This window comes from Melospiza melodia, chromosome 4 (genome assembly GCF_035770615.1).
Source record: "Melospiza melodia melodia isolate bMelMel2 chromosome 4, bMelMel2.pri, whole genome shotgun sequence".
Taxonomy (NCBI): domain Eukaryota; kingdom Metazoa; phylum Chordata; class Aves; order Passeriformes; family Passerellidae; genus Melospiza; species Melospiza melodia.
Window position 1 is genome coordinate 65546479 of NC_086197.1, and position 25565 is coordinate 65572043.

Here is a 25565-nt window from a genome sequence, read left to right on the forward strand (position 1 = left end):
CAAAAACATGTAAGACCTTGTGGACTGGGGCTATATGGCAAGAGAGAGATTTGTTCCCCTGGTCTGTAAGCAATTTCTTTTTCTTCCTGTATTTTTGCCAGTTTATTCCTCTGTGTTATCTGTACTTCAAAAAATGTCAATTGGAGAAGCGTGCCTGCTTTCTTGCTTGCTGTCGTTGCATTACTAATTACTGCAGATTTAATTATGGTCACGGTGCTCAAACCTTTCAGGCAGCTATTTGTTTGTATTAAATCCAGGGAGTGAGAGCATTAACCAATTCTCCTCATGACTGGGCTGGAGTGGAAAGCTAATTCTTTGTGGTAGGAAAAATACTCTTTTCGGAAGCATGGAGCAAAGCAATGATAACATGAATCTTCTCAGGTTTTATTCTGGAGACTTGGAAGGCTCAAAGACAAGGCACTATGTGACTTAGGCAGGACTCATCTTTGCTCTGGTATGAATCTGTAGCTGCTTTTTCTGTAGTACAGCAGAACTCTGGATAGCTAGGATTTACTCACTAGCCCTACATTTCTTATTGCTGTTCACTTGTATTGTCTCCATAAACATCTTTGTTTCCCTCAAGACTGGATCGTTTTAGATGTACTTTTCAGAATTTCTTTCTGCCAAGGACTCCTCTTAATTCTTTTTTATATCCTGTGTTTCAACTACAGACTTACCTGATTCAGCTGTGGCAGAAAACTTTTTACTCTACACCAGACCAAACGATGGCTCTTAATAGGACAGCATTTTCCAGTTTTCCCACGGGTATTTTCCAAGGTTTAGTCTGACCTTTGAAAAGCACTTTGAGACACTTGCATGAAGGGTATGATGTCTCAGTGGCAGCAGTTCCAGTCTGAAGCCAGGAAGCATCCTGGCGTCTGTACAAGTGCTGCACTGGGACACAGAGCATGTTCTGTCCGTGTGTGAAGTATGTCTACAAATAAACATATTCCAGATAACATACATGAAGGCTAAATATGGATATGAGGATTGTAATTTGAACATTCTTTGTGTACTCCCAGTTAATCAGAAGCTTTCATTACCTTCTTAGAGACTACTGAGAAGACAAATTGATTTTTCTGAAAATAACTCTTGTACAAAAAATGAGGCTCTGTCTTCATTTGTCTCAGTGGCTTGATTAGCTCTCTTACCTTCTCATTTGAGATCTGTAGAGACATTTTTGCTACTACTGTTCAAAAATTGCTCCAAAATATTTGGGTCATCAGTAACATTTGAATGAAATGCCTGTTTTGGTACTTGATTCTCAATATATGAAATTAGAGATGGCCTCATAATTTAGATTTGTTCCAGCTGAAAAAATTTTACACTACAGGTAAATTTTGCCAACTCATTCATCTGTTTTCTAGATCACTAATAAATGTTCATGTGCAACAATGAACCACTTTAGCACCTTACCCTTAATCATACACTATATTGCAATTTGACCATTTAATCTTCATTTAATCCATGAAAAGGACTCTATGAGTCACTCTGATTACTTAATTTCCTTGATAGCATTCCATTGGAGTTTTACCCATGAATCAGTGTCAGATCATGGTGTATGGCTGAAGAAGACAAATATATCCTGAGCTCAATCTGGAAGTCTCCAATGACAGATCCATGTCATGGTTTTGGAACAAATTCTTGGTGCCAGTGGGCACTGCTGCTCCTTAGGAAAGCCATGAAACCCTCTAGGCAAAGGAACATGTTTGTAAACATAATGGATAAAAGAACTTCCCCTGGGCTCAAGGGGAATGCAAGCAGTCTGTGCAGGACTGTGGGATAATCTTGATTAGGAGTGCAGAGACTGTTTTGGCACTTCTGTGCATCGGCCTTTTGTTTATGAGGAAAACTGGTGTCAGCTCCATTTGGTGCTCTAACATCAGTGCATCATTGCCTACTGTGTGCTCTCTTTGTTGTAAGTAATCAGAGAGTGTACAAAGATCTGAAATTAAATGTGAGCTGTCAAACTGATGAGATTGCTTCTGTCAGAAGATGAAACTCTTCATTTGGTAAGGTTGGTGTATTTTTTTTTTTGCTAAATGGCTGTTCAAAATCTCAGCATGTTATCACACAGTGCATGCACAGGAAAAAAAAAAACTGTACTAGATGTACCCTCTACCTTCACCCCAGAAGCATGGAAGAGCTATCTTCACTTCCCCAATTTATTCGGCCTCTTTATAAGCTCCATGAAGGACATCTGGATCATCCCCTAGTTTGTAGAACTTTCTTTTTTATCTTGAATACAGCATAATCATGACATACATCTCTTTGTATGGCTCATGTCAGTGACAAAGCTACACAGAGGTAGTGTTCTCTGTGCCAGTTTGTCATGTGCTTTTGGAACTACTTTTTGATGCAATATTAAAAGTATTCTCTGTACCGAAGATAAAGATTTGATGCATGTAAGGTAAAGGTTAAGAAGGCTGCTTAAAAATGTTGGTATTATATAAAGAAAACTCCTTTTTTCATACTTTCTTCAATGCCTTGATGAGCAACAGTGCTTGAACGGATACTGAAAATTTGGGCTGGATGTACATTTGGTATGTTCATGTTCTGAAAAGCAGGTCACTGTGTAAAACTGAACTGGCAGCCTGGAGTGGAAATGTTAAAGCCTAAATAAATAAAACAGGGCTGTTAGAGTAATCAAAAATAAACTGTTTTAATTTTTTGCTTTGCATAACTAACAGGCAATTAACTTTCATTGACTCATGATGTGAAAAGTGAAGGAGAGACAGATACTTTGCTTTGGTAACAGTCTGACAGTTGGGAAGAATGTTTTTCTTGACAGTTGATTAGGGGTTAAATGAGCTGAATAAAATTGGTAATTTTGCTGCTATCCCTGCTTAGTATAACAGCCATTATATGAAGTGTTTTTCCTTACATTAGTTGTAATGACTGACTTTTAAGTGATTACTCTGTTGAAAGAACTGGCTTTGATTGACAGAGATGTCTTCTTGGTATTCTTAAGAGCTGCAAAAATGGCCGGTGCAGATTGAACCTGCAATACCTTCTCCCTGCTGCCCCTTTCCCCCATAGTTTGAGCACTTATTTAATGATCTTTAGTCTACAAGAGGTTTAATTTTATGGTCATCTTAGAAGTAGCACTTGGATGTAGGTTAAAATATACCATCTCCTCTGAAGGAAAACTTCAACCACAGCTTTAGCACAATTGTCTGGAAGAATACTGATGTGCAGGCAACTACTTGGGTCATGTTTTGATAGAGCATGGTGGTTTTTGAGGCAAATAATCAGGCTCCTGGGTAAACAAGGTAATAGTGCTTCATCTGCAACAGAGGTGGAGAATTCATCTACTGTAGCGCTGCTGGCTGTGACTGTCTTACTGATGAAAGCAGCTTTTCACAGCCCCTCGAAACGTGCTGTGCTATTTCACTTGTGACACTTCAAAGTATGTGATTGTGTGAAAATCCTGGAGTGAATTGTCTTTTCAAAATTTTAGATCAAAAGAGAAATGCCAGAACATCAACAGGAAATAAAACATTTTTATTGAATATCTGTGTAATATGTATGTTATTTTAACGACAATTGGAAAACTCTACTGTGGGGAGTCACTACACAAAGTGAAACAAAATATAAACCACCTCATCAAAAATGAAGGTAAAACACGGCTAAAGTTGTCAGCTCGCGGGCCACGAGCGATATGGCAGGATAAAACACCCCAAACATTTCTACAAGATACAGAGAAAACCCACACAGAGAAACACTCAAGCAGGCAGTAAATATACACAAAGGCAACTAGGATCTTTCTACAGCATCAGATTCTAATACTTCACACAGCTTTGTCAGAAAGGTACATGTGGCTTCTTTGAGGATGAAAAATGTCATCTTGGTCACATGGCAGGTTCATTCTCTGAGAATCATTGTACCTTACAAACCAGTTCTAGGGTGACGTTCAGTCTGGCAGTGTAGGAAGAGAAAGCAGTAAGAATACCTTAACACAGTAAGTCAGTCCTGGCACTTTGAACCTGCAGCTATCCTGAATGAGTAACTGAAAGCTGGAGACCATGAAGCTCTTAGGCTGGAAAGCTGACTGTCTATTTCTTCTCTTTGGTGGGGTTTGGTCCTTAAGGATAAGATTTTTAAATATTCCAGCTTGATGCTTTGCATGTATGTGCCTGTTTCTATCACAAAATGTCTCGCTTGTGTTTTTTCTATGTTTCATGTAAAAAAGAAAGAAAATGGATCTTGCTATTCTCACTTTTGGAGGTGGGGAGAGATGCAGGCTTTTATTCTCCTCCCAGTACTTTGCTGCTGCTTTTACCCTCAAAGTACTGAAAAACAGGGATGCTTGGCCATCCCTGCACTGACCTCTGAGACCGTCACACTTCTCCCAGAGGCAGAGCCTTGAGAGAGGCTGTGGAATTCAGTCTGCAGTGCACAGTTCTCCGATTACATTCATCTTTGTTAGACACAGAAGACTGATAAGAACATTAATGGTTAACTCTCATGCCTCCCTCCAAAAGCAATAGCATTTCCACATTTCTAGGGTAATTTGCATTGCTGAAAATAATGAAGTCTTCAAAAGCATTATAAATATATTCACAGCTTGGAAAGATAAGCGAGGGGCCTCCCAGGACGGTGCATGAGCTAGAGGTGATGCCCTGAATGCCTCGATGAGATGGTACAGCGGAGGTGCCATGCTGGGGAGCTGTGAGATGACTCTACGGGAAAGCAGCAGGGGTGAGGGCGCTTGGAAACGTAGAGTATTGCACAGGGCTCGACAAAATGCTGCGTGGTCAACCCATTCTCTAGAGCATCCTCGTCCCCTGCATAGCTCTCCAGTTCTACATTGGTCCGTAACAACTGGAACTGCTTGTGCTATGCGTTCCTTCGGCAGTGCAGTAGAAGGGAATGGCAGTATTATTACAATATCACTACGGAATAAATTGGTTGCTATCCACTGAGAAAACTACATTTCTAAGCACACACGGCAGTCACAGTGATACACAGAGCAGTCTTTCAAGACTCTTATGGAATGACTAATAGCTTCATAATAGTGCCATTTACTACATAATAACATTTAAAACATTTAAAAACTCCTCCTGAAACGAGCATCTAGTATACAGAAGAGGTTGCTTCAGTTTTCTAGAACTTGTTCTTTGTTTTCACTTTTTTTTAAAGGACAAATTAAAACTTAAGTATAAATAGTATATAAAAGGTCACTAGCTGTTCTCTTTTGGCTTACTTTGAAGTGCATTTAGAACTATGGCTAAATTTTGTCATCTTCTGATGGGATTACAATACTGTCTGTTTACCATGAAACTATTTTGTATAATAAACTCACACGGCTGTGTCTAAAAAATATTCTGCATTCCTTCTAATCTGAGTTAGTATCATAAAATATTTTGTTACAAAGTCTAATGTGCAAACTCATTATAATGTGAAATTGTGGATGGAATTCACAGTATGCAAATTTTGTATAAAGGTGATAATGGAGAGCTACTCTTGTTTTCATGGCAGCATTTTACTACTGCTGCATTTCCCTCTTCCCCCTCCCTGCACTTCTGCAGTGGTCTGTCTTCGTATGTTAGATGAAATTGTTGCCTCCTGTGGAACTGCTTCCTCAGCTTTGACTCTAAAGCCATTTCAGTCTGTTATGTGTTTGCTTTGGAATATATACAAAAAAATTATATCCTGGCTTCTGGCTACATCTCCATGAGGTTAGCCATGGAACTGCTCAGATCATGCTAAGTTGCCTGTGAAAGAAGTCTACCCAATTGGATTTGCCCCTCCAAGATTCACTGTGGATGTGAAGTGTGCTATTAGGATGGTCCAGTTGAAAGCTCAGATTTAAGTTGTCCTTTAAGATGTCAGTGTAACACTACTAGTGCCTTACAAGTTGGATTTTTTTTTCTGGAATGCAGACGATACAATAGTTACCCTATAATATAGTATCAGCTCTCCTATATCTCAGTCAATTTACATAATTTAAAATAGAACATCTTATTAAAAACATCTAGATATACACAGATTAGGAAACGCTTACAACATACAAATACACAAACTAGAAATAAATTCTCAGCATACTGATGTATATATACAACTGTGTGATACAATAAATAATTTCTGTCATGCTCTATCTACACATCATATTGCTTAAAAGAAGAGTAGATCTGGTGCGGGCAGTGGTGAAATGAAGCGCCTTTGAAAGGCTCTCGACATTTAAATTTGTGCAAATTAAAATGGGAATTTTAAAGTACAACTGATCTGTGTCGGGAACACATGGCTGGAAATGAAAGGACCCATATTACTGAGGTATTTACAGATACTGGCTAAAGAGCACTATGTGGGCAAATGCAGAAAGGCTTCTTCGTCTTTTTCTTTTTCTTCTTCATAATTTAATTTAATTTAACTTAATTTAATTTACTTCTTGACTGCCAGCATGGCATCGACCTCCTCCTCGGGCTGTAGGGTGTGCCACTGCGCGATGGGCCGCCGGGGGTTGGCCAGCATGTCCGACCAGTGCCGCAGCTCCGCGCCGGTGCTGTTGTAGCCCACAAACACCTTCCCGATGGCATCGTTCTTGCCAATCTTGTCATAGTCCAAAACAGTCACAACAATTTGCACTTTCTGTAATGAGACACAGGAAGAGCAGTGAGCATGACTGGAAGGGAAGGTTGGCAGGGATGAATGTGGGGACAGCCAGCCATGGAGGAGTCATGAAGGGGAAAGTGTGTGACAGCTGGAGTAGATTCCCCTATGAGGGGAAAATTCAAAATTTTGGTTTTGCTTCTTGTGAGCCTTCCAAATAAAATCAGGTTTACCATCTCCCTGTTAGCTTGAAACTTGCCCCTTTACATTGAATAGATTAATATGGAAATTGAGGTTGATTGTTTTTCCTTTAACAGATTAACAACTTACATGTGAGTTAATTCAAAAGTTGTGCAATTTTACACACTCTTATTTTTTAAGTAAATAAGTCAACAACTAATGTTCAGAAATGGCTCTATGTTTGCAATGCTGTACTCCATTCTGTTAGCTGCTTTTCTACCTCTTAGCAACTCTTACTCATCCATCTAGTAGGCTAGTCAGGTATTTCCAGAAAAATTCAGAAGACAGCCCTTATGGTTACACACACACACACACACACACACACATGTGTTCTCATCTCTATGCACATGTGTGTGCACTTGTGCACATGTACAAGCATGTGTGTACACTGTGTATATTCTGTGTATTTACAGAGAAATCTAGGAAGCAGGCTGGCTGCTCGAGGGAGCTGGAATGGATGTATAAACCCCTGGAGTCTCAGGGCTCTGACACTGGCACAGCCTACGACTGAGCTGATGCTGGAGTGCCACTTCTGTAGGAATGGTGACCTCTGGCAAACAGGGTTAAACAGGTCCCACATGGTCTGTGTGAGCCCATCTGTCACAGCTCTAAGACAATTTTCCATCCATTTGGGCTGGGGAACACTGGGAGGTGTTTGAGCCAGGCATTTATGTTTGGAGTTGTGTGCAGATGCACACAATTCCTTTCTTTCAGGTCTTTAATAATTGTCAGAAGAGCATAAACAGCTAATTCTTCAGTGGAGTGGTCTCCTGCAACACCACTTGAGACTTTCATTCTTATTTTACAAAACTGTAAACACTTGCCCTTATAGGGGTTTATTTTTAATGATGAGCATACAGTTCTTTTCCTGATTACAGTGTCAGCTTCCTGAATAGAAGGAAGAATGCCCTGAAACATATTTCCAGAAAAATCCTCTATTCTCTAGAATTAGCATTTTAAATTTAAAGCTTTAAATATATCTACAATCTGCATCTCTTACTAGAAGGATTAATTTCAGGGCTTGTAATAGGATTATCTTTTAGAAGTAGCAAGACCAGGGTCATGAGGTTTATTTTATAGAGTCCATTTCCTTACAGGATTATAATAGCTCACTGAGCCAGAGAAAGGGATGATTCCAGCAGGCACTTAAGTATTTATATAGTTGCTGATGACAAAAGTATACATCAAACTCAAGATTTTCCCTCCCCAGAGCACTCACGATAAAAGGCAATATTCTGAAGTATTTCTAGCTGCCAGAATTACATTTCAGTGTTGCTGTTTGCAATACACTCACTTCTAATGGTACCTCCCCAAATGAACACCTATGTTTTAGATTCATGGTACATTCACAGATATAAAAAGTAAGCATGAGACTATTTTTTTGCACTACAAAAAAAAGCTTGCCTGCTCTACCTAGAAGCTTAGGGATAGTTATTACTGTTTTTTTTTTTTTTTAAATATTAATCATAAGAATAAAAATGAGCACTGTAAATGAAGGACCCTTTTCCTTGCTCTACAAAGATGTAAAGAACAGCCAGCTCAGATAATTAACTTGGAGATGATTCTCCCCTCATGATCTCTGCACTAAACCTACAGAGAAATGCGAGCATCCCTTTGCCTTTGTACCACATATTAAAGGAGCAGCTGCATGGCAAAACCCAAGAGGTGCCAGTAGAAAGAACTGCCTCTCCTAATAAACACTTGGATTAGCAGTTTCCACGGTGTGATTAAGCCCTTTGGACTGAGAGGGCCTGGAGACACCGCTGCCTGCAGAGGCAGTCTGCTCTGCATGTGGCAAAACACGAGCCTGGTCTGCCAGCAGCAAGAGGATTTGACTTCCCTGTGGTGCTCTCCCATTACCCTTGAAGACATCACTTTCTTTCTCCTAAGAGCCAGAATCCACAGTCACTGTAAAATTGTTAGAAATGTTAATGTTTGTCTTCTTTAAAATTACACAGATGTATTGTCATTGACCTGCTTTCCCTCCATCACCTCTTCATTCTCCAACAATCAAAAAACTTGTATAACCATTATTTTTTAACAGTGAAAGTTTGCTTAATGACTTTATATGAATAGCACAGGTCACAGTGATTCCTACCATAGTAAGTCTAAATAACATTTAAAATGAGTTTTTCTAATGCTGAAATCACTTCAAGATCTATCATGAAGTAGTCTAAATGTAGTCTTTTATAACTAACTCAAAATACATTGGCAAATGACCCAAGTCCATAATTGCAGATTTAAAATTGGGGCTATATGGTCAAGTAGATAGCTAAAAGGTAATTCTAATAAACTTATTAAAAAAAAAAAAAAAAAGGAAGACAAAAATTTAAACCTCTAAACCACAGTACTTTTAAAATAAACTACATGAACCTCAAAAAATGACTTTGAATTAGAAGGCAAAATGGTCAAGTACAAAAAATGTGCCCTACCATGCCAAAGTTTTGCCAGGGTTAAGTTGGAGGTAAGCATTCCAGCTCTTCAATCCTATCCCTATTTGAAATCAAGATACTCACTGCCTAAACTGCCACTTGATTTGATTCACCTCTTTTTGCCTCTTTGATCCTTGTTGTGAAACCTTCCAAAAGCACACAGACCAGCTTTCATTAAAATCAAGAGAAATTAGCACCGACTGGATTTCCCACTTTTTGATTCCTAGAATCCATAGACACCTGTACATGCAGTAGTACATGAAGAAGTTCTAAATGAACTAGTCATGCATCCAAGTCACTGTGCCCATGCTTCACCTTGTCTAGTTTTATTATTTTTGTTAGTACCAAGTCAATACCTTTCAATACAAGATACTTGAAAGGTAGGCCTTGGCTCCTGGGCTTCTCTCCAGCCCAGTTGCTATCAAAATCCAAGAAACACAATGTGAAAACCCAAACCATGCTCTCATCTAATTAAGAGGGGGCTCCAAGTTTTGTCCAAGCAATTTAAACACATTCAAACTTTTAAACTACAAGTTTAAAAGCATGGAACCTAATTTATACCATAACCTCTCTTACAATCCACAGAAGGATGTATTCCCAGATGCTTTAAATTACGGTCATTCAAATTGGGAGGCCCCTGACAGGACCCTTTCCCCACTCAGCTCCACCCAGAAAAGCTGTTTTATTGCCTAACATCTCCACAGTCCTGGGGCTCTGTGGCCAGGTGGGAAGCCAGCATGCAGCTCTTTTCCCACATGCCTCCTGAGATGGTTAAAAAAACACTTCTCTCTTGAGATAAAATACAGTTAACATCAAAAAAAGTTAATTCTCTCTCATGAGAGATGGTTTGCCTCCCAGTAGCTCAAAGATAGGCAACTGAGTCCCTGAAAAAAATTACACAATGCTTTGTCCTGGTATTTCCCATTACTGCTGTAGGTGACTCCCATCTCACTGTGCTGACTTCTGAGACCCTTAATTTTAGGTACTGAGCTCTGAGAGTAGCATCTGGACAACTGCTGGAGCTCTCCTGAGGCACTGAGAGAACAGGTACTGCAGTACTGGCCCCTGAGATTCTCAAATGCCTTTTTCCAAGGGACATAGGAATCACTGAAAGTTTTCAAAATGTAATGAATAATTCTTGAAAAAAGCTGGGTATGAATTAGGTGTTTTACTTTAAAGGGCTGCTGCAGTGCTTTCATAAAACAGGGCAAATAAATGCATAAGGAACACAAATTTATCTGATAATGCCAATGTATTATTTTAAGTAATTTAGGGAAAAATGTTATATATGGCTTTTCTTTTATCCCTACACCTTTTTGCTAGCACATTCCTTCACTATCTCCCTGTGGATTTTTTTCCCCCAAATCCATTTCTGTTAACAGAAAATGTCAGTTATCCATTTCTCACTGATGAATCAAAGCTTCCTAAGTACTTCACATTTTATCATTTCCCTCTTGAAGCAGTCACACTCATCTAATGTAGCACAGGGCTGGCACCTAGGTGCTAATGAAGGCATGCACATGTGATAATTAACAAGATTCCTGTTAAATATTTATGAGGGCTGAGAAATGGAATGCAGAGGAAGACAAAACACTGTTTGACATTACCTGAATTTGCTCGAATGGTACTTCAAAGCTGAAAGACTCGTTGTAGTAGGGATTCAGAGTGTTCTTTTTAATTGTAGTCTTTTTCTTCTTCAGCCTCTTACCATTCTGCATCAGATGGATCTTCACATAGGGATCTAAGCATTGAAGAGAAGAGGTAGAGCTAAGAAGGAGAGTTCAGTGTGTTTTCCACAAATTTTAATCCCATAGATGTAGGAGTAGGTTAAGAAAAAAAAGATAAAACAAACATACAACATCCACAGCTCATATTTAAACAAGTTCTTAATTTCTACTATAGAAGAACTCCTGTAGGAGTGTGAAGTGTTCCTGATGGGAAAAGGTACAAAGTATTTATTGCCTTATCTCCTTAACATCATGAAGGTGGAGTAAATTCCACCTAACTTCGTTCCACAGCTTATTAACCATCCTGCAAGCATTTCTCAGCAATGGTTGTGGGGTGGCTTTCCCAGGACAGGTGAGTGCTGCCAAATGCACACAGCAGGTACAGAGCTGGATGCTCTACAGCCACCTGGCAACTGTTCCCATCACTCCTTGGGCAGGGGCTGTGCCGTGGTTTTCCTGTCCCCTGCCCTCCCTGGTGAGCTGTGACTGACAGGGTCCAGCAGTGCCTGGCAGGAAAGGACTCTGTCCCTTCACCAGCAGCCCCTGCCTCAGTGCTGCACACAGCCAGAGCCCATGGGGGCCGCGGGGCTGCTATAAATTACAGACTGGCTTTGCCATTCTCTGTTGAATTCCCACTGTCGTTTCAAACAGCTTCTGGTGGCAAAGGAACAGAACTCATTTGGTACCTAATCAGGTGTTCCTTGTGCGAGCAAACCCTTCCTGCACATTACAGCACTGATGAGGTATCTCAGCGATGAAATTTCAATGGAGGCTTTGCTTGCTTTAAAGAATAGCACTGTGAGTCCTCAATCCATCACTAGAACCATGTGCCTGTCTGGACAGTGAGCTAACATTCTTCCATGAAGCTGGTAATTACAAGTACCCTCACTGAGTTCAGCTATTTTTCTGTTTAGCTTTACCACAAAGCAACATTTGAGGAATCTCAAACTCATATATTTCAACAACCTGTATGGTACTGTCACCAAAATTTGGGTAGGTACCTCTCTGGCTTTAGGCAGCTGAACTTTGATGTAGATCAAGGCAAGCTTCCCTTGAGTGAGCTGGTAGGAGGTATCTAAAATGCCTGCCAGACACGAGTCACCTGCAGCATAAATAAGGGAGCCTGAATGACGCAAAATATCAAAGGAGAGGGCTTCTGCTTCCCCTCCTGGGAAAAGGCTGGGCAACAGAATAAGGATAAATGAATACTGCACTAATATGAGCAGACCATGCTTTATGATTCTGCAATGAAATTAATTTTTGGAAGAGTAATTACACTCTTCTACAGTCAAAACATGCCTTTCTCTGGAAGACCTGGGTGTTCAGGACAATTAAGCTACTGGAGTCACTTGATCACAGTCTACAGTTCCTCTGAAGGAAACCTAATTTTGGTAGCAGATTCTTCAAGATGGCAGACAAGGGTACAAAAAGATCCAATGGCTGTGAGAAGGAATTAGGAAAATTCTAACTTAGGAATAGGCACATATTTTAGAAGTAAGATGGAAACAGCTGGAGTAGCTTCTTCAGTGGTGAACTCTCTGTTACAGAGGGTTAAGACTCCTTCTCCCTCAAAAGACTCAAAGTTCAAACAGAAATTGAATCAGGGTAGGTTTATGCTTCAGGCAAGATGGGATTGTGAGGGTTCCTTGTGGCTGCACAATTCATGAATCAAGGAGTATCATGTGAAGAGCAAAATGCTAGCAAAAAGCCAACAGAGGTCTATTTCTTTTTTAATACTGAGTTCAACATCACTGCACACAGGGTTTTGAAGACGGACAGGAGGCGAATCTGGAATTCTTCAGCATTAGCTGGTACTTGAGAAAAGCTCATCACTTTCCCTAATGCTCCATGGAGAATGCAAAACTGTGCTAACTTCAAAATGCTGGTTTAGGTATACCTAATACATACTAAGAAAGTTTAGTAGTCATTGAGTCAGTGGTAAAGTGTTAAGAAATGAGAATGAGGTAAGATGCTGTAAAAATATAATTTGAGTCACTAGACTGGAAGGCTAAACAGTACAGTAATATATTATTATTAAAGGTATTGGAATGGAATAATTTATTAAAATAAATGCAAGTGATATAAGCCAATTCTTTGCTGATCTGTGGCTTTGCACAGACAATATACACAGATTTGATGATTATTCGTATGTCCTTAAGGAATTGTACAGTAAGATTTTTAAAGGGATGCAGAAATATTCCTATATTGATAACAAAATCCATGTTTTGGAGAAGAATATTTTTAAACTAGAAATCAATGTATCTGAATGCTTCTACATCTGTGAGTACATTAATTTAAATTATTTGCTTCTACTGACTTTCTATAGTTTCTATCTTCATGCTTGCATTAGAACAAAACCTAGCCTAGACAACTCACAGCTATGGGACAAGACCCACAAGACACATTTCTGTGGTTTCTTTTTCATGTTCTGATCAGTTTCTTCTGTTTGCCAGTCTGGGGAGTTGAGTCAGGCTCAAATGCCAGTTGTTTAGAGGAAAGACCCAGTGGTGCCCCTGTAGTGCAGAACTGAGTAGCAGAGGTACCAAGTGGAGCACAGAATGGGGCATAACACAGTAAAATAATCTGATTTTCTTTCCTCTGAGGGTAGAATTGTCATGCTAATCCAAACAGAACTTAACTGAAACCATGTTCTTTCTTTTCTTGTTTCACAGGAAAGTATTATATAAGTTTAGCCATCACAAACATTTAAAATCAGAACAGGGTGTCCAGCTCAAGTAAGTGGGCCATTAGATATTTTGGCTGAGTTTATCCTCATTAGATGGTATATCCACTTCCTTGTTTTTGAAGTATCCTGATCCTAACTAATTCTCCTCTCTCCTCATCCTTCTGTGTCCCATACATGAGCCCCTCCAGCACTGCCCTATCTTCAGTTACATTCTCCCCTGTTCCACAGCATTAACTCCCTCAATTCCCCAGTAATCTGCTTGCACTCTGCACAAAAATCCTGATACCTAAGCACAGACTTTCTTGTGACTTCATGAATAAATCTCTGAAAGAGACAAATTCTCTTCCAGTAAGTAACAGAAGCTGAACTGCTTGGAATCAATTAGCGGAAGAAGGGATGATAATCAAGAGACAGCAGAACCTCTGGGAAGTGCCAGTCTCCAGCGATTTTTGTGAGATAAGGTTTAGAGCTAATGGAAACGTCTTTCCTCTCTACTTGCAACATAACCTCAGTGCTGGCCCCATTAGTCATTCTGAGTAATACTTTAACATGTAAATAGTCTCACCGAAGAACTGAGACTAGTAAGGATGACAGAACTGATATTACAGCCCTGCAATGACAAATTGCCTGTTAAATGCCTAGCCTGGTCATAAAGGGCAATGTCAATGAAAATAAGTATTTCTCTTTATGTACCCTGGATAGTTATCTCATTCCAGAGTAAATATCTATCTTTAGTTAAATAGACTGCACCCCAGAATATTAATTTCTCTCCATGGGTAAACATCACTGCATTTTTAGCTGGTTTGATTCCTTTCAAGTAAACAGGGATATAGAATCACATTACATCCCCAGGTATCTCTGGATGGATCACACTCATCTATCTGGAAGAAAAGATGTTGCACCCAGATGTCCCTCTGCTGAAGGAGACAGAATAGCTTTGTGTCCCTTGCTTAATAACCCATTTTAACCAGTGTATGGGACTAATTAAAATTGTGCTATTTATTCCCTCATTAACAGTCCACCCAGGAATGCTAAAAAGATGTACAGTTCACAACTAATTGTGCATTGTGGATCTCACAGTAATGTCTCAATGGAGGCTAGGTGAACTGCTTCTAAAGCATGGAGAGGACCAGCTGACACATTTTGTTTTCCTCAAGTTTACAATATGATGCCAATACCTTATTTAATAAGTAATCGACATGGTACATCGATTGTCCCATACCAAGATTTCTACAGCAATCTGGACGACAAGGCATATATATATAGATATTTATATATACACACACACAACTGGATCTCTCTTAAAACAATGACTAGTTACAGACATGTTGCAGACAAGATGCACTTAGTTGGTTAAGAGATTTTACAAAGAAAACTTTAAAAGTAAAAAGCACTGCAACTCAAAAGAAGAGAATTGTGGCAGAAGACAGTATGTCAGGAAAAGGTAGAACTTGAGAATGACTGTTTTCAGGATGAAAAATGTTAGAGGGCTAAGTAGCTAATGAAAAATAATTTTCCACATAGGTAGGAGAAAATTCAGCATGTAAATTTCCATTTCTATGGATCTTCAGAAAAAAAGAATCAACAACATAGCTTGGAATGGTTTTATTACAATGGCTTATTCTGAATGCAAACAGGACAGTGCCCATATTTTTTTAAAAGAACATGGAGGCTTCTGCAACCTAATGATAATATGAAAAGTAAAGCATCTAGAAGTTGATAAATTTGAAAAATGTCAGAGATAGCACTGAAATTGATTGTGTGTGCAGTTACAGTCCCAATGCTGTGGGCAGGGGGAGCTTAATGGTTTAAAGAAAAAAATCCCATCCAGGTCTGTGCAGAGAGATCAGAGAAAACCCTCTACAAGCTTTGAGAAAGCCTAACATGATTAACAGGAAAAAACATGAGCCAGAACAAACTAGTCATAGATACACCTGAATACTTTCATATGACAAAACACTGTAATAAAATGTTCTCAACTAAAATGCAAAAATGGTGAAGAACTACGGTGCCAGAACTGCCTCCAGCTGTATTTTTGTCTTCAAAATGTTCAGGATAACTGGGTGCTCATTAGCACGTGTTTTTTCCCATCAGAAGAAAATTTATGCACAATCCATGCCAAAGCTCAACATCACTGACATTTAGAGCAAAAGTGTCAGCAGACAGTGGAGTTTCCATTCCAGGAAGCAGAATGAATTAATGAAGAGCTTGGAAATTGATTCAATAAGTAAAGAAAATGAGGTTTGGAAATGCAGCTTTGCAAATAGCTGTGCAAATGCAGTTAGGACAGAGGTGACATGCAGGGTTCATTGTTAGTGCCAGGCTAAAGAGCCACTCTCATCCTGCAACACAGCAGCACGGTGGAAAGCAAGGGAAGACTGAGCCGGGGGCTTGGAACAGAGCTGGAGCAGGGTCAATAGTGCACCCTTTACCTGTTCCCCTTCTGTGCAAACAAGCTTCAGGTGAAGTTCTCTGGGCAGGCAGTGGGGAGAAAAGCCATTTAATGCAGCAAACAACCTTATTTTCTCTAGAGACTGTATCTGGGATGGAGGCTGGCAGCACCTGTGTGCCTCGGGAGAGAAACAGCAGCACGGGCCAGAGCTGGGCTATGGAAAGCAGCAGGGCTCTAAGAGCAAAGCAAAACAGGAAGAACTTTGCTGGGAGTTCCCACAGATTTGCTGATTTTTCCCAAGAACTATGGGACATGCTCCCTCTGTGGGCATATAAACCCTTCCTCCCGAGGGACAGGGACAATTCACACAATGTCTGTGGCATCCAGGGCATGCATAATTTTCCCTGACTTCTCCTCTTCTGTTCATTCTTGTTTGGATGACAGTGGATAAAAAAAACAATCTCTGAAATAATGAGTTTAGAGTGATACTGGATTTTCTCAGCTAGTATTTCTTCATATTAATGGAAAGCTTTGAATGGGAAGAAAAGCCAGAGAGGGAAAAACAATAAATGGTACAATGACTAAGAAGAAGCCCAAATACCTTCTAGACTGCATAAAAATTATAGTTTCGATTCACTGACACAAGCTGTTGGACCTTCTACCTTCCTCCACAAATGAACAAATTAAAGTTAGGACATTATTTTTAAGGAGCAGTTGATGTCCCAAGAAAAAAATATTGGAAAACACTCTCACATTGGAAACAGTTCTCTTGGCATAAACTATATGGTTTGTAAGGTTTCTAAGGTTTTTAAAATTAGATTTCTTTAAAAATAGGACTTTTAAAAAAAGTTGATTTGCTACATAATGTCCACTCTTCAGCTAATGCTGATATTTTGCTACTCTCATCACACATTCCATAACCCTACCAGGCTGCATATTACTTGATGTTATGGGCCAAGTCTTTATCAGTAGCCAGGACTTGAGAGGTGAGTAGCAAAATGTTATTTCTTGTAGGTTCCTGTGCAGTGTCTATGCCAGTCCTGACCCCAGCAAAACAAATTTTAAAATCCCTTTTACTAAGGGGGCTGAGGATTGAGTGGTGGAGACTGTCCCAGCACCAGTAGGGCACTGGGCATGGATGGGGCTGAGAAGCTGCAGGCAGTCCAGAGGGGCTGTCAGAGTGGCCATGAGAGCTGTGCACAGTTTCACCCTCAAGAGCTCCTAGCACACTTGCCAGTGTCTGTCTGTGCCACAGAGAGGTGCTCCAGGCCCAGGGCACACACACAAAGCACATGCCCATCAGGCTCCCTTGGGCTCATATGTTCCAGTGGAACAACTTACATGACTTTGCATTATATATTTCCACCAGCATCTTGAAAAAAAAAAGATGCTGTAAAACTGGGTAATTAATAAATGAAAACATTTTAAATTTCATACTCAGTAATATTAGACAGATTCTCATAGGAATAATGCAGTCCAGGAATCCCTTTATAGTGGGGAAGAAGAGGTTGATATTTGTAAAAGTAACAATAGCCTGCCTAGAATGAAGAGAATTAAATGGAGAGTGTAGCAAAGCAGTCTCAAAATAACAACTCTTCACTGGTGTGCAGTTACATGAACATCAAGTTGCTACTGAAATGCTGAATTCAGAGAACCAGGGAGCTTTGGGAAGAAGGAGGTGCTGTAAAACTGTCAGCCAGCCAACGATTCCCTCACCCAAGAATCCCAAACTGAGGTTGCTGAACATGTAGAGCTGACAGTGGAAAGAGAGACGTTCACAGTGGCCTAAGGGCTATTCAGCCAGCCCTTGGGTGTGCAATTCCACCCACAGTGCTTCCAACTGGAACATAACAACAAATGTTGCAGTGCCAGATGGGGAAAGTAGCTGAAAATGGGAGGGAAAAAAAAAGAAGAAGAAGAAAAAGAAAAGCCAAAAGTCTTATTTAAAATCAGCACAAATTAGTGCTTATGAGTTTATGATTAAGTTTACTGCCAGAGCAAGGACAGCTGATCTGTCTGTTGTATCCAAGGGGTTCATTTCAGCACAGTTACACACAGGCAACACAAACAGTTTCAAAAAGCACAACAAATGTGGGTTGAACCAACAGGAAAATGCACCTTGAGTTTTGGCTGTGGGTAAACACAGAATGCTCTTGTGGAAAAGCAACGCTACCCAACCAAGCACCTTGTAAATGTAATTACATGGAAACTACATGCATCAAAGCAGTAAACCTTGCTCTTGTTCTTGCACCAAAAGGGGAGGAACTGACTGCTCATGAAGCTCAAATGTAGTGAGAGGGGGGAGAGACAGCATGGCATTGTAAAATTTTAACATAGTGGAGAAGGGCACCTGCAATCCTAGATAACAAATAAAGACATACATATGCATATTGCAATACCATGCTTGTATACAAGTAGAAAGAATACAACAGCAGCTGAGACGAAGAAGGTATTTATATCAAATAGTGGGAATGTATTAATTTGAGCTGCTGATACAGGCAGACTCTCCAGGACAGGAATCCAGACTGGAACCAAAGCAAGCTGGCAATACCTCAGGCAGCAAATTCCAGCAGACTGCTGAGTTAGAATTTAGGTAATGCCTTTTGATGATGTAGAGAAAAAAAAATTAAATTGATGGCAGTGAAAATACCAGATGATAATACACAGAGGCTTAGAGAGATTGGAAAGACTGTCCTCAAGTGAACTGGGGAGGAGGGAAGGGGGAATACACATGGACAGGCAGAAGAGTGAAGAGAGAATCAGAAGCACAGGTTACAGAACACCCCAAACAAGCCAAGTTTAGAAGCAGTTCTTGTGGGATGTCTTAGCTGAAAACAACAGCAGCTCGGGTACATAATGATGTTCTGCACAGGACTGTCAGAGAGCACCCTGAAGCCCTCAAGAGCTGGGTTGGTTTGGGGGCAGAGCTGCCCCAGCTCACTGAGGCACACACTGCTGAGTGAAGGCCTCTTTTCATTATTCCCCTGCTCCCAGAACCCCACCCATCACAAAGACCCCAAGCCCCAAATCCTACACCTGTGAGGAAAAATAACCACAAACTTCACTGAGAACAGATAGGTATCCCAGTATTACTGGGTAATAAAGAAAACCACATCTGAGTGAGTATCAGTATTCACTCCAAGGAATTCCTCAACCCTGAAACACAGAGAAAGTCTGTTAAAAACAAAAGTTGCTCTAACTAGCATATTATCAATTTACTGTAGCAAGAATGTACATTTGTAGTCCAAACTCTCCAAGTCAACATTGCCACAGAAAGGTTTTATAGCTTGACTGAATGTCAGCATGGCACTACTGTGTTGTGATTGTCTTTGCATGGAAAAAAGCGAATACAGTCTGCTAAGGGGTAATCTGTACTCTTCCACAGAGGGTTAGAAGCAACACACTCAAAACCAGGCAAAGTCAGTTATAAAGGCTGTCTCAGGTTAAAACCACTAACTATCACATTGCTTAACCATGAACATTTTCTTCAACTGCAGCATACCCAGTTATGTCCCTGTATTGCATTCATACCCTCACAGGCCAAAATAACATTAGGTGAGCTGGGAGGAGAAGGAGAAGATAGAAAAAATAGAAAAGCAAAGCAGCAAGGAGTTTTATCTACCTATGATCGAAAGGGTAGGAAACACCCAATTACCTTAGATCATACAAATGAGTCACCAGAAAAATGCAAGCCATTATACCACAAAATAATTCCGATGCTTTTAATAAAAACCTAGCCCTGTCACTTTGTAAATAGCTTCTCTCATCTGGGTAAGCTTTCAGTCCCAGATAATGTGAAGGAGACATGTCTCTTTTTTCATTCTGATGATGAAACTAGAAATAGCACAGAACTAATACTGCAGGAATGCTGCAGTAAAGAAGGCATAGAAAAAACAGTGTTACAACATCAGTGTCTACTGGTAAAGCAGCCTGATCTGAACTCTTCACAGCTGAGAAACCAACCATAGTTATGCTTTATCAAGACTGATATTTATTTTAAGAGCATATAAAGACTCCCAAACTACATTTCATTTAGCAGTGGCTACATGTATAAAAGGATTTAATCAGCATTCCAGTCCTCAGTCTCAACTTGAAATAATACTCAGTACTTTTGCTACCCACGAAGTTTATATAAATCCTAGTTTTGATTTTGTTTTCATTATTTTGCTGTTGGATTTGAGCTTCAAGGAAAAAACCATAAATGGACGGAAGAAGGTACATGAATGCAGTCTTGCTTTTAGCCTACAAAATGTGCATTCAGAATCATTTGGAGAAAACAGTTGACAGCTCTCCTTCCCCTCCTTTTCCTGCCTCCCAACACATCCAGTGTGTGTTTAAGTGGGATTTTGGGAATTCATATAGGCTATTTGTGCCACCTAATTTTAGCATGACTTAGGGGATCTAACTCTTTACTGCCTCAACGCACAGACCACCCATCCCATATATGAAACCTAAGGCAACACACAATACAGTTCATTTTTTGAACCTCTTTTAATACAGAGGCCACAAGAAACCTTTCCCTATTCCCTGCTCAGGGCCATGGCTAAGGACAAGCTTAGCTGATGGGCTTCCTGGCAGTGAGAAGACTCCTAGAACACTGCAAGGCAAGAAATGCATCTGCTCAGGGAGTGGAAAGGGCTACTCTGCATTATGTTTCCCAATATTGTTGGGAAAACCTGTTTTATTTTGGATTAAATTTAACCACAGTAAGGAAAAAGAGATCAAAAGCAGATTTTATTGGGATGGGCAATACCTTTGTCTTCATCCCATCATGAGAAGTTACAAGATAGGCTAAATTTATCAGCAATTTCAACTGAGTTCAGCTAAATTACATCTGTTTTTCAAACTTGACAGCTCAGTGAAAACCTATTTTTTAGAATCCCCAAACCCCCCAGGTTTTAGAAGCCTGAAGGTCAGATTTTTAACTTGAGTACTTGCAGAGGAAAGGCTGGGAGGCTGCACGCCTGCTCACATTCCTGTCGATTACACATAATGAGAAGCAGTGACCTGAAACTTAAGGCAAATTTTTACTTAGACAAGAGTAACATTGAGATTATGTTTACTGAAGAGTCATGGAAGTGCTGAACTCCTTGGGAGAACAGACTGTTTACTTTGTTTTCTAAATCCAGACAAGTTACAAGAAAGAACAAAATGAGGAGTTATTTAAGAGCTAAGATTCAAGGAAAAGAACAAGTGTTCAAGGCCAACAGCATCTGCATTAGAACACTCTGCTGCTGAGAACATTAGTCCTGCTCTAAGACAAGAGGACAGACAACTTGAAAAATGGTGCCATTAGGTGAAAGGTGGAAGCATTTCTAATACAGCCAATAGCTCATGCCCCAAAATCTTCTTCAAATTGCCCCAGTCAGTTAATGGCACAAATGAATATTGGACTGACATGTTCACCACTGACTCTACACCACTCCAGTTTAAAAGTCAGTCAAACGTGACACAACCTTTCAGAAATCCAAGGGTACATGATAGTTTCCAGCTGAGATACCTGATACAAATTTCTACAGCAGATAGCCAATTTGGTACAAAAGTGGTGGAGAGTGCTTTGCTGACAAACCAGACTGAATCTGGGCAGCTCAGCACACTTCTGCCTGCTACTCCATTGAACAAGATCTTGATGCATTCTAGTCCGTTCATCATGATCTGCAACAAAATCAAATAACCCAGGAATCCAAAAAGCATGTATGAATTTCTGAAACCCTTTGAATCTTCAGAATTGAAAGGAGGAGTATTTGAAAAGAGAAGCCTGAGTTTTTTTGGTTACTAGATGAGGAGGAGGATGCTAGAGGAAGGAAACTACTGTTTTTATCTGTAATCAATAAATAGAAATCATAGTAAAGGAAAAGTGGATGGCACTGCTTCCAAGCCAAGGCAGTACTCATCGTGTAAAACAGCGAATAGAAATTATTTCAGTAAAACCAAGCTCACAAAACAGTACTCTTTTCAAGCTGCACTCACCAAAGTTAGAATAGATTTTCAGAAATATCAAGTATTTGTAGACAGGTCTGTTTTCAAAGGCACCTAGCTCCTGTTAAAAATCACTGGTATGAAAATGAAGCAATCAATTCCCCTGGAATCCCAGGCTTCAGCTTTCCCCTGGAAACTCCCATTGAACATTTCTCTGCATTAGTCAGTATCTAGGTGACGGTAGGATTTTTTTTTTCTTCTGAACAAAGACAGTCAAGACATTCACTCAGCAGCAGTAAGAAATAATTTAAATTCTTTCTGTTTACTGTATATGCCACAAATGGCAATCAGCAAGCAGTGATATTAAACTTGTGGGTTTCAGATAGACAAAACATTCTCCTGTTAAAAATGAAGATCACAAACGTTTAAAAGAATGTACTAAGGAGAACTGAGATTTTAAGTTTAAGTAAAAGCCCCATTTAGCAAACAATAAACCTGCTTTTCTGATACTTTCAGCAGAGAAAGGGGGAGAGAGAGGGAGTGCCTCCGGTTAGCTTGCCATTAGCACAAAGGAAAACAATTGCAGGGCTTAGTGAGGATTTAGCTTTAACAAATACTTATCACAAAGTCATGTCACTGCACACTATTGTTCTGTATTTGGAATGAAATTAATTTCCAACTCCACATTAACCTTTTAGAGACCTTGCTTGGTAGAGGAATTTAATCCTTTGGATTTTGGTATGTCACCAACAAAGGCCATTTCTAAATTTGGTGTGTTTGATAAGACTATTACCTGAAGAACTTTTATTAAAGGGAAAAAAAATCAGTTTATTAACAGTGGGTACTTCAAACCACTGAAAAGTTGAGCGTTGAATCAAACAGGCAAGAAAAATGAAATAAAATTTAGGAAAGCCCAAGTTTTTTTCAATTCTCACAACATATAATTCTTCTGTCCTATAATTAATCCACTGATCCTGTGACAGCATGCTCTCAAACCAAACACTAACATAAAAAACTTTATTGTGATGAAGTAGATCTTCTCTAAACTTTGTGAAAAACGGGCCTTCTGATGTGGTCAAGAAAGACCATTCAGCTGGGTAATGGGAAGCAATCTGAAGCCTTGCCATGAAGTAAGGGAAAAATGGTGATTTAGACAGTAGTAAAAGCAGGAATTTCAGCACACGTAGGGGAGCCTATTTTCTGGTCCTTATTAGTATTAATGCAACAACTGTCTTTGTTGGGCTCTGCAGGACTCTCTCCCTGCTGCATTCCAGGAGCTGCGAGGAGCCCTCTGGAAGTCAGACAAAATCTGCTGTCGCTTCCTTATTAGGAATCAAACCGAGCAGCAAAAGCCTCCGGCTGAGCGGAGATAAATCAGCAGGGAACGCGTGTGCCTCCCAGCCAAATGAGGAAAGCCAAGTGATTGAGGAAACAAAGTAAATAATAATTAAAAAACAAATCCTTATCAGTAGGAGTCACTGATTCCTTTTTACTTTTATCATGCTTCTTACCGAAGTATAGGTCCAAACCAGATTTACAGATACGAGCACACCCCGTTCCCTACATTTCTTTATTGCTGCAGAGTGAAATAATCCCAAGACACGTATCAGTGATCAGCTTCAAATGTTTTTAACTCATTCTTTTTGGCTGGAAAGACAGCATTAGACTGCAGTGGAGTTTAAATTGCTCTTGACGTAAATTTTGGTTTACAGCCAATCTGATCCTTCCACCAAGATTTCCCCTAATCACAGACACAGTCATTCTTCCACTTGTGATCAGCCTTGTTGTAGTCCATAGAAAATCTCACCTGAAATACAATGTTTGCTAATGATTCAGCTCTTTCTAGAGGCAGAACAGAGGACTTGCTATCACACTTTGTATATGTGCATAGATGAATTCTGAGCATTCCTTATTAGAGGGTCTATAAGGTAACTAATCTATTATGGCATTGGCAAAGGGATGCAATTCCACATAAGTGTGGTCGAAATCTACAGATTTTGTACCTGCTCTGTGTGAATGAGGGCCAGATCTGCAATGCACGCCAGTTCATAGCCTGTAAAAGGTGGGAAAGTCTTACTTTGCATGGCATGGAGTCCAAAGTCAGCACGATGAACTGCCCTATGAAAAGATCTCTGTCTCTACTGTCTGCATTGCAGATGCTGTGAGGTGGTGGATGCTCACAGGATGCAGGCACAGCAGATGCCATCCCAAAAGAGAGGAAGGACTGCTGTGCCTGTACCCACGTGCCAGTCCCACATAAAGGCTGATGTGCCACATCCCCTCCTGCTCCCCAGCAGCCCAAAGCACACCCATCCCACCTCCTCTCACGCTGCACAAGTATACATCCCACTGCAGGTGAGGCTTCACAAAATCATGGTATGGGTAAGTTTGGGTTTCTATTTTGAAATCCAGGGAAGATTTGTTCTTAGTGCATTATTTCACAGAAAGAAAACAGTCTGAAGAGCAAGAAAATATAACAAGATGGATACATTGTCAAGCCATTGTTAACTGGTGTTAAGCAACACCAGCATTTCAGCCTCGGTAACCTTGCACATCGCTTGTGATTGTTGTCTTTGGCTGCAATGGGTAGAAAACTGTCACACACACACATTTTTCTAATCATCAGCCACTAGACTCCCATGGCAATCCTTCTCTCATCCAAACAAAATAAATGGGGTGGTATCCCCACAGATCCTAATGCAAAGAGCTGTACAAATAGTGGCAGAAATAATATTTTGCCCATGGAAATATAACCATCTCTTTTGAGAGGAAAGGTGGTTTCTGAAAGGTGGTAGGCTAACAGTAAAAAAGAAGATTGCATGTATTGTCTTGTATTCGTTCAGGGGAAGAAAATTGGTAGGATTCTGTCAACCAGCAGGTTGCCTTGGTAAAAATAAAAATAAGCAGTGGCTGAGGGAATGCAGAAATAAAATGGTATCCATGGCTTTCTACAGCTTTTGAGACAAGAATAAAGCTGGAGCTTCCTAATTATATAGTGCTCACCCTCTAGTATATTGATTTCATTGTTATATTTTCTCCTTTCTTGATAAGACGCTGTGGTTGAATGCTGTTGTCAGCTCCTAGTGTGTTGTTTTTCTAAAAGCCTCTCTTAACTGTTCAAATATCCACGAACTATATCAACATTAGCAAATAAAAACTGCATATAACACAGCTGAGGATGCACCAAGATACTTCTACTCACCCTCAAAATCAAAGAAGGTAAAGCAGAAGCTCACAAGTTGTGACATGAGCCAGTGGTATAAGACCATAAATATCACAGGACGTCACACCAGTAAGCATTTATCACCAGTGGGAGCCTGGAACCTGGACTCTGGGGCCTGGGATAGCCCTCTGGCTGAAGCTAAATTCAGACTGATTCACTAAAAGGCAATGTGGTGGCACCCAGAGGATGGAATTGGATAATTCAGCCTACAATCACCTTGCTGCTAATTTGAGCCTTTTTTTTTTTTTTTTTTTTTTTAATCTAGTCAAGGAGTCAACAAGGAAGTTACATCCCATTTCCTCAGTTATGTTTGTGTCTGATAAGAAATGCTAGAATGCTAGTCTGCTGGACAGAAATTTAACGGGAATAGGGAATGCTGGGGGTTTGAAGCCCT

At 40.1% G+C, this 25565-nt stretch overlaps 1 protein-coding gene across 4 annotated transcripts in view; it reads right to left on the minus strand.

Moving 5' to 3' along the window:
- Nucleotides 1-3483: 3483 nt before the first annotated feature.
- SYT1 (synaptotagmin 1) overlaps nt 3484-25565 on the minus strand; it is a 333529-nt gene continuing 311447 nt past the window's right edge. For all 4 annotated transcript variants that reach the window (XM_063154985.1, XM_063154982.1, XM_063154984.1 and 1 more), the window contains 2 exons: nt 10832-10965; nt 3484-6591 (listed from right to left, as the gene is read on the minus strand). In XM_063154985.1, the coding sequence (XP_063011055.1) occupies nt 6385-6591; nt 10832-10965 (341 nt within the window). In that variant the 3' untranslated portion in view covers nt 3484-6384. The remainder of the gene's footprint in view (nt 6592-10831; nt 10966-25565) is intronic.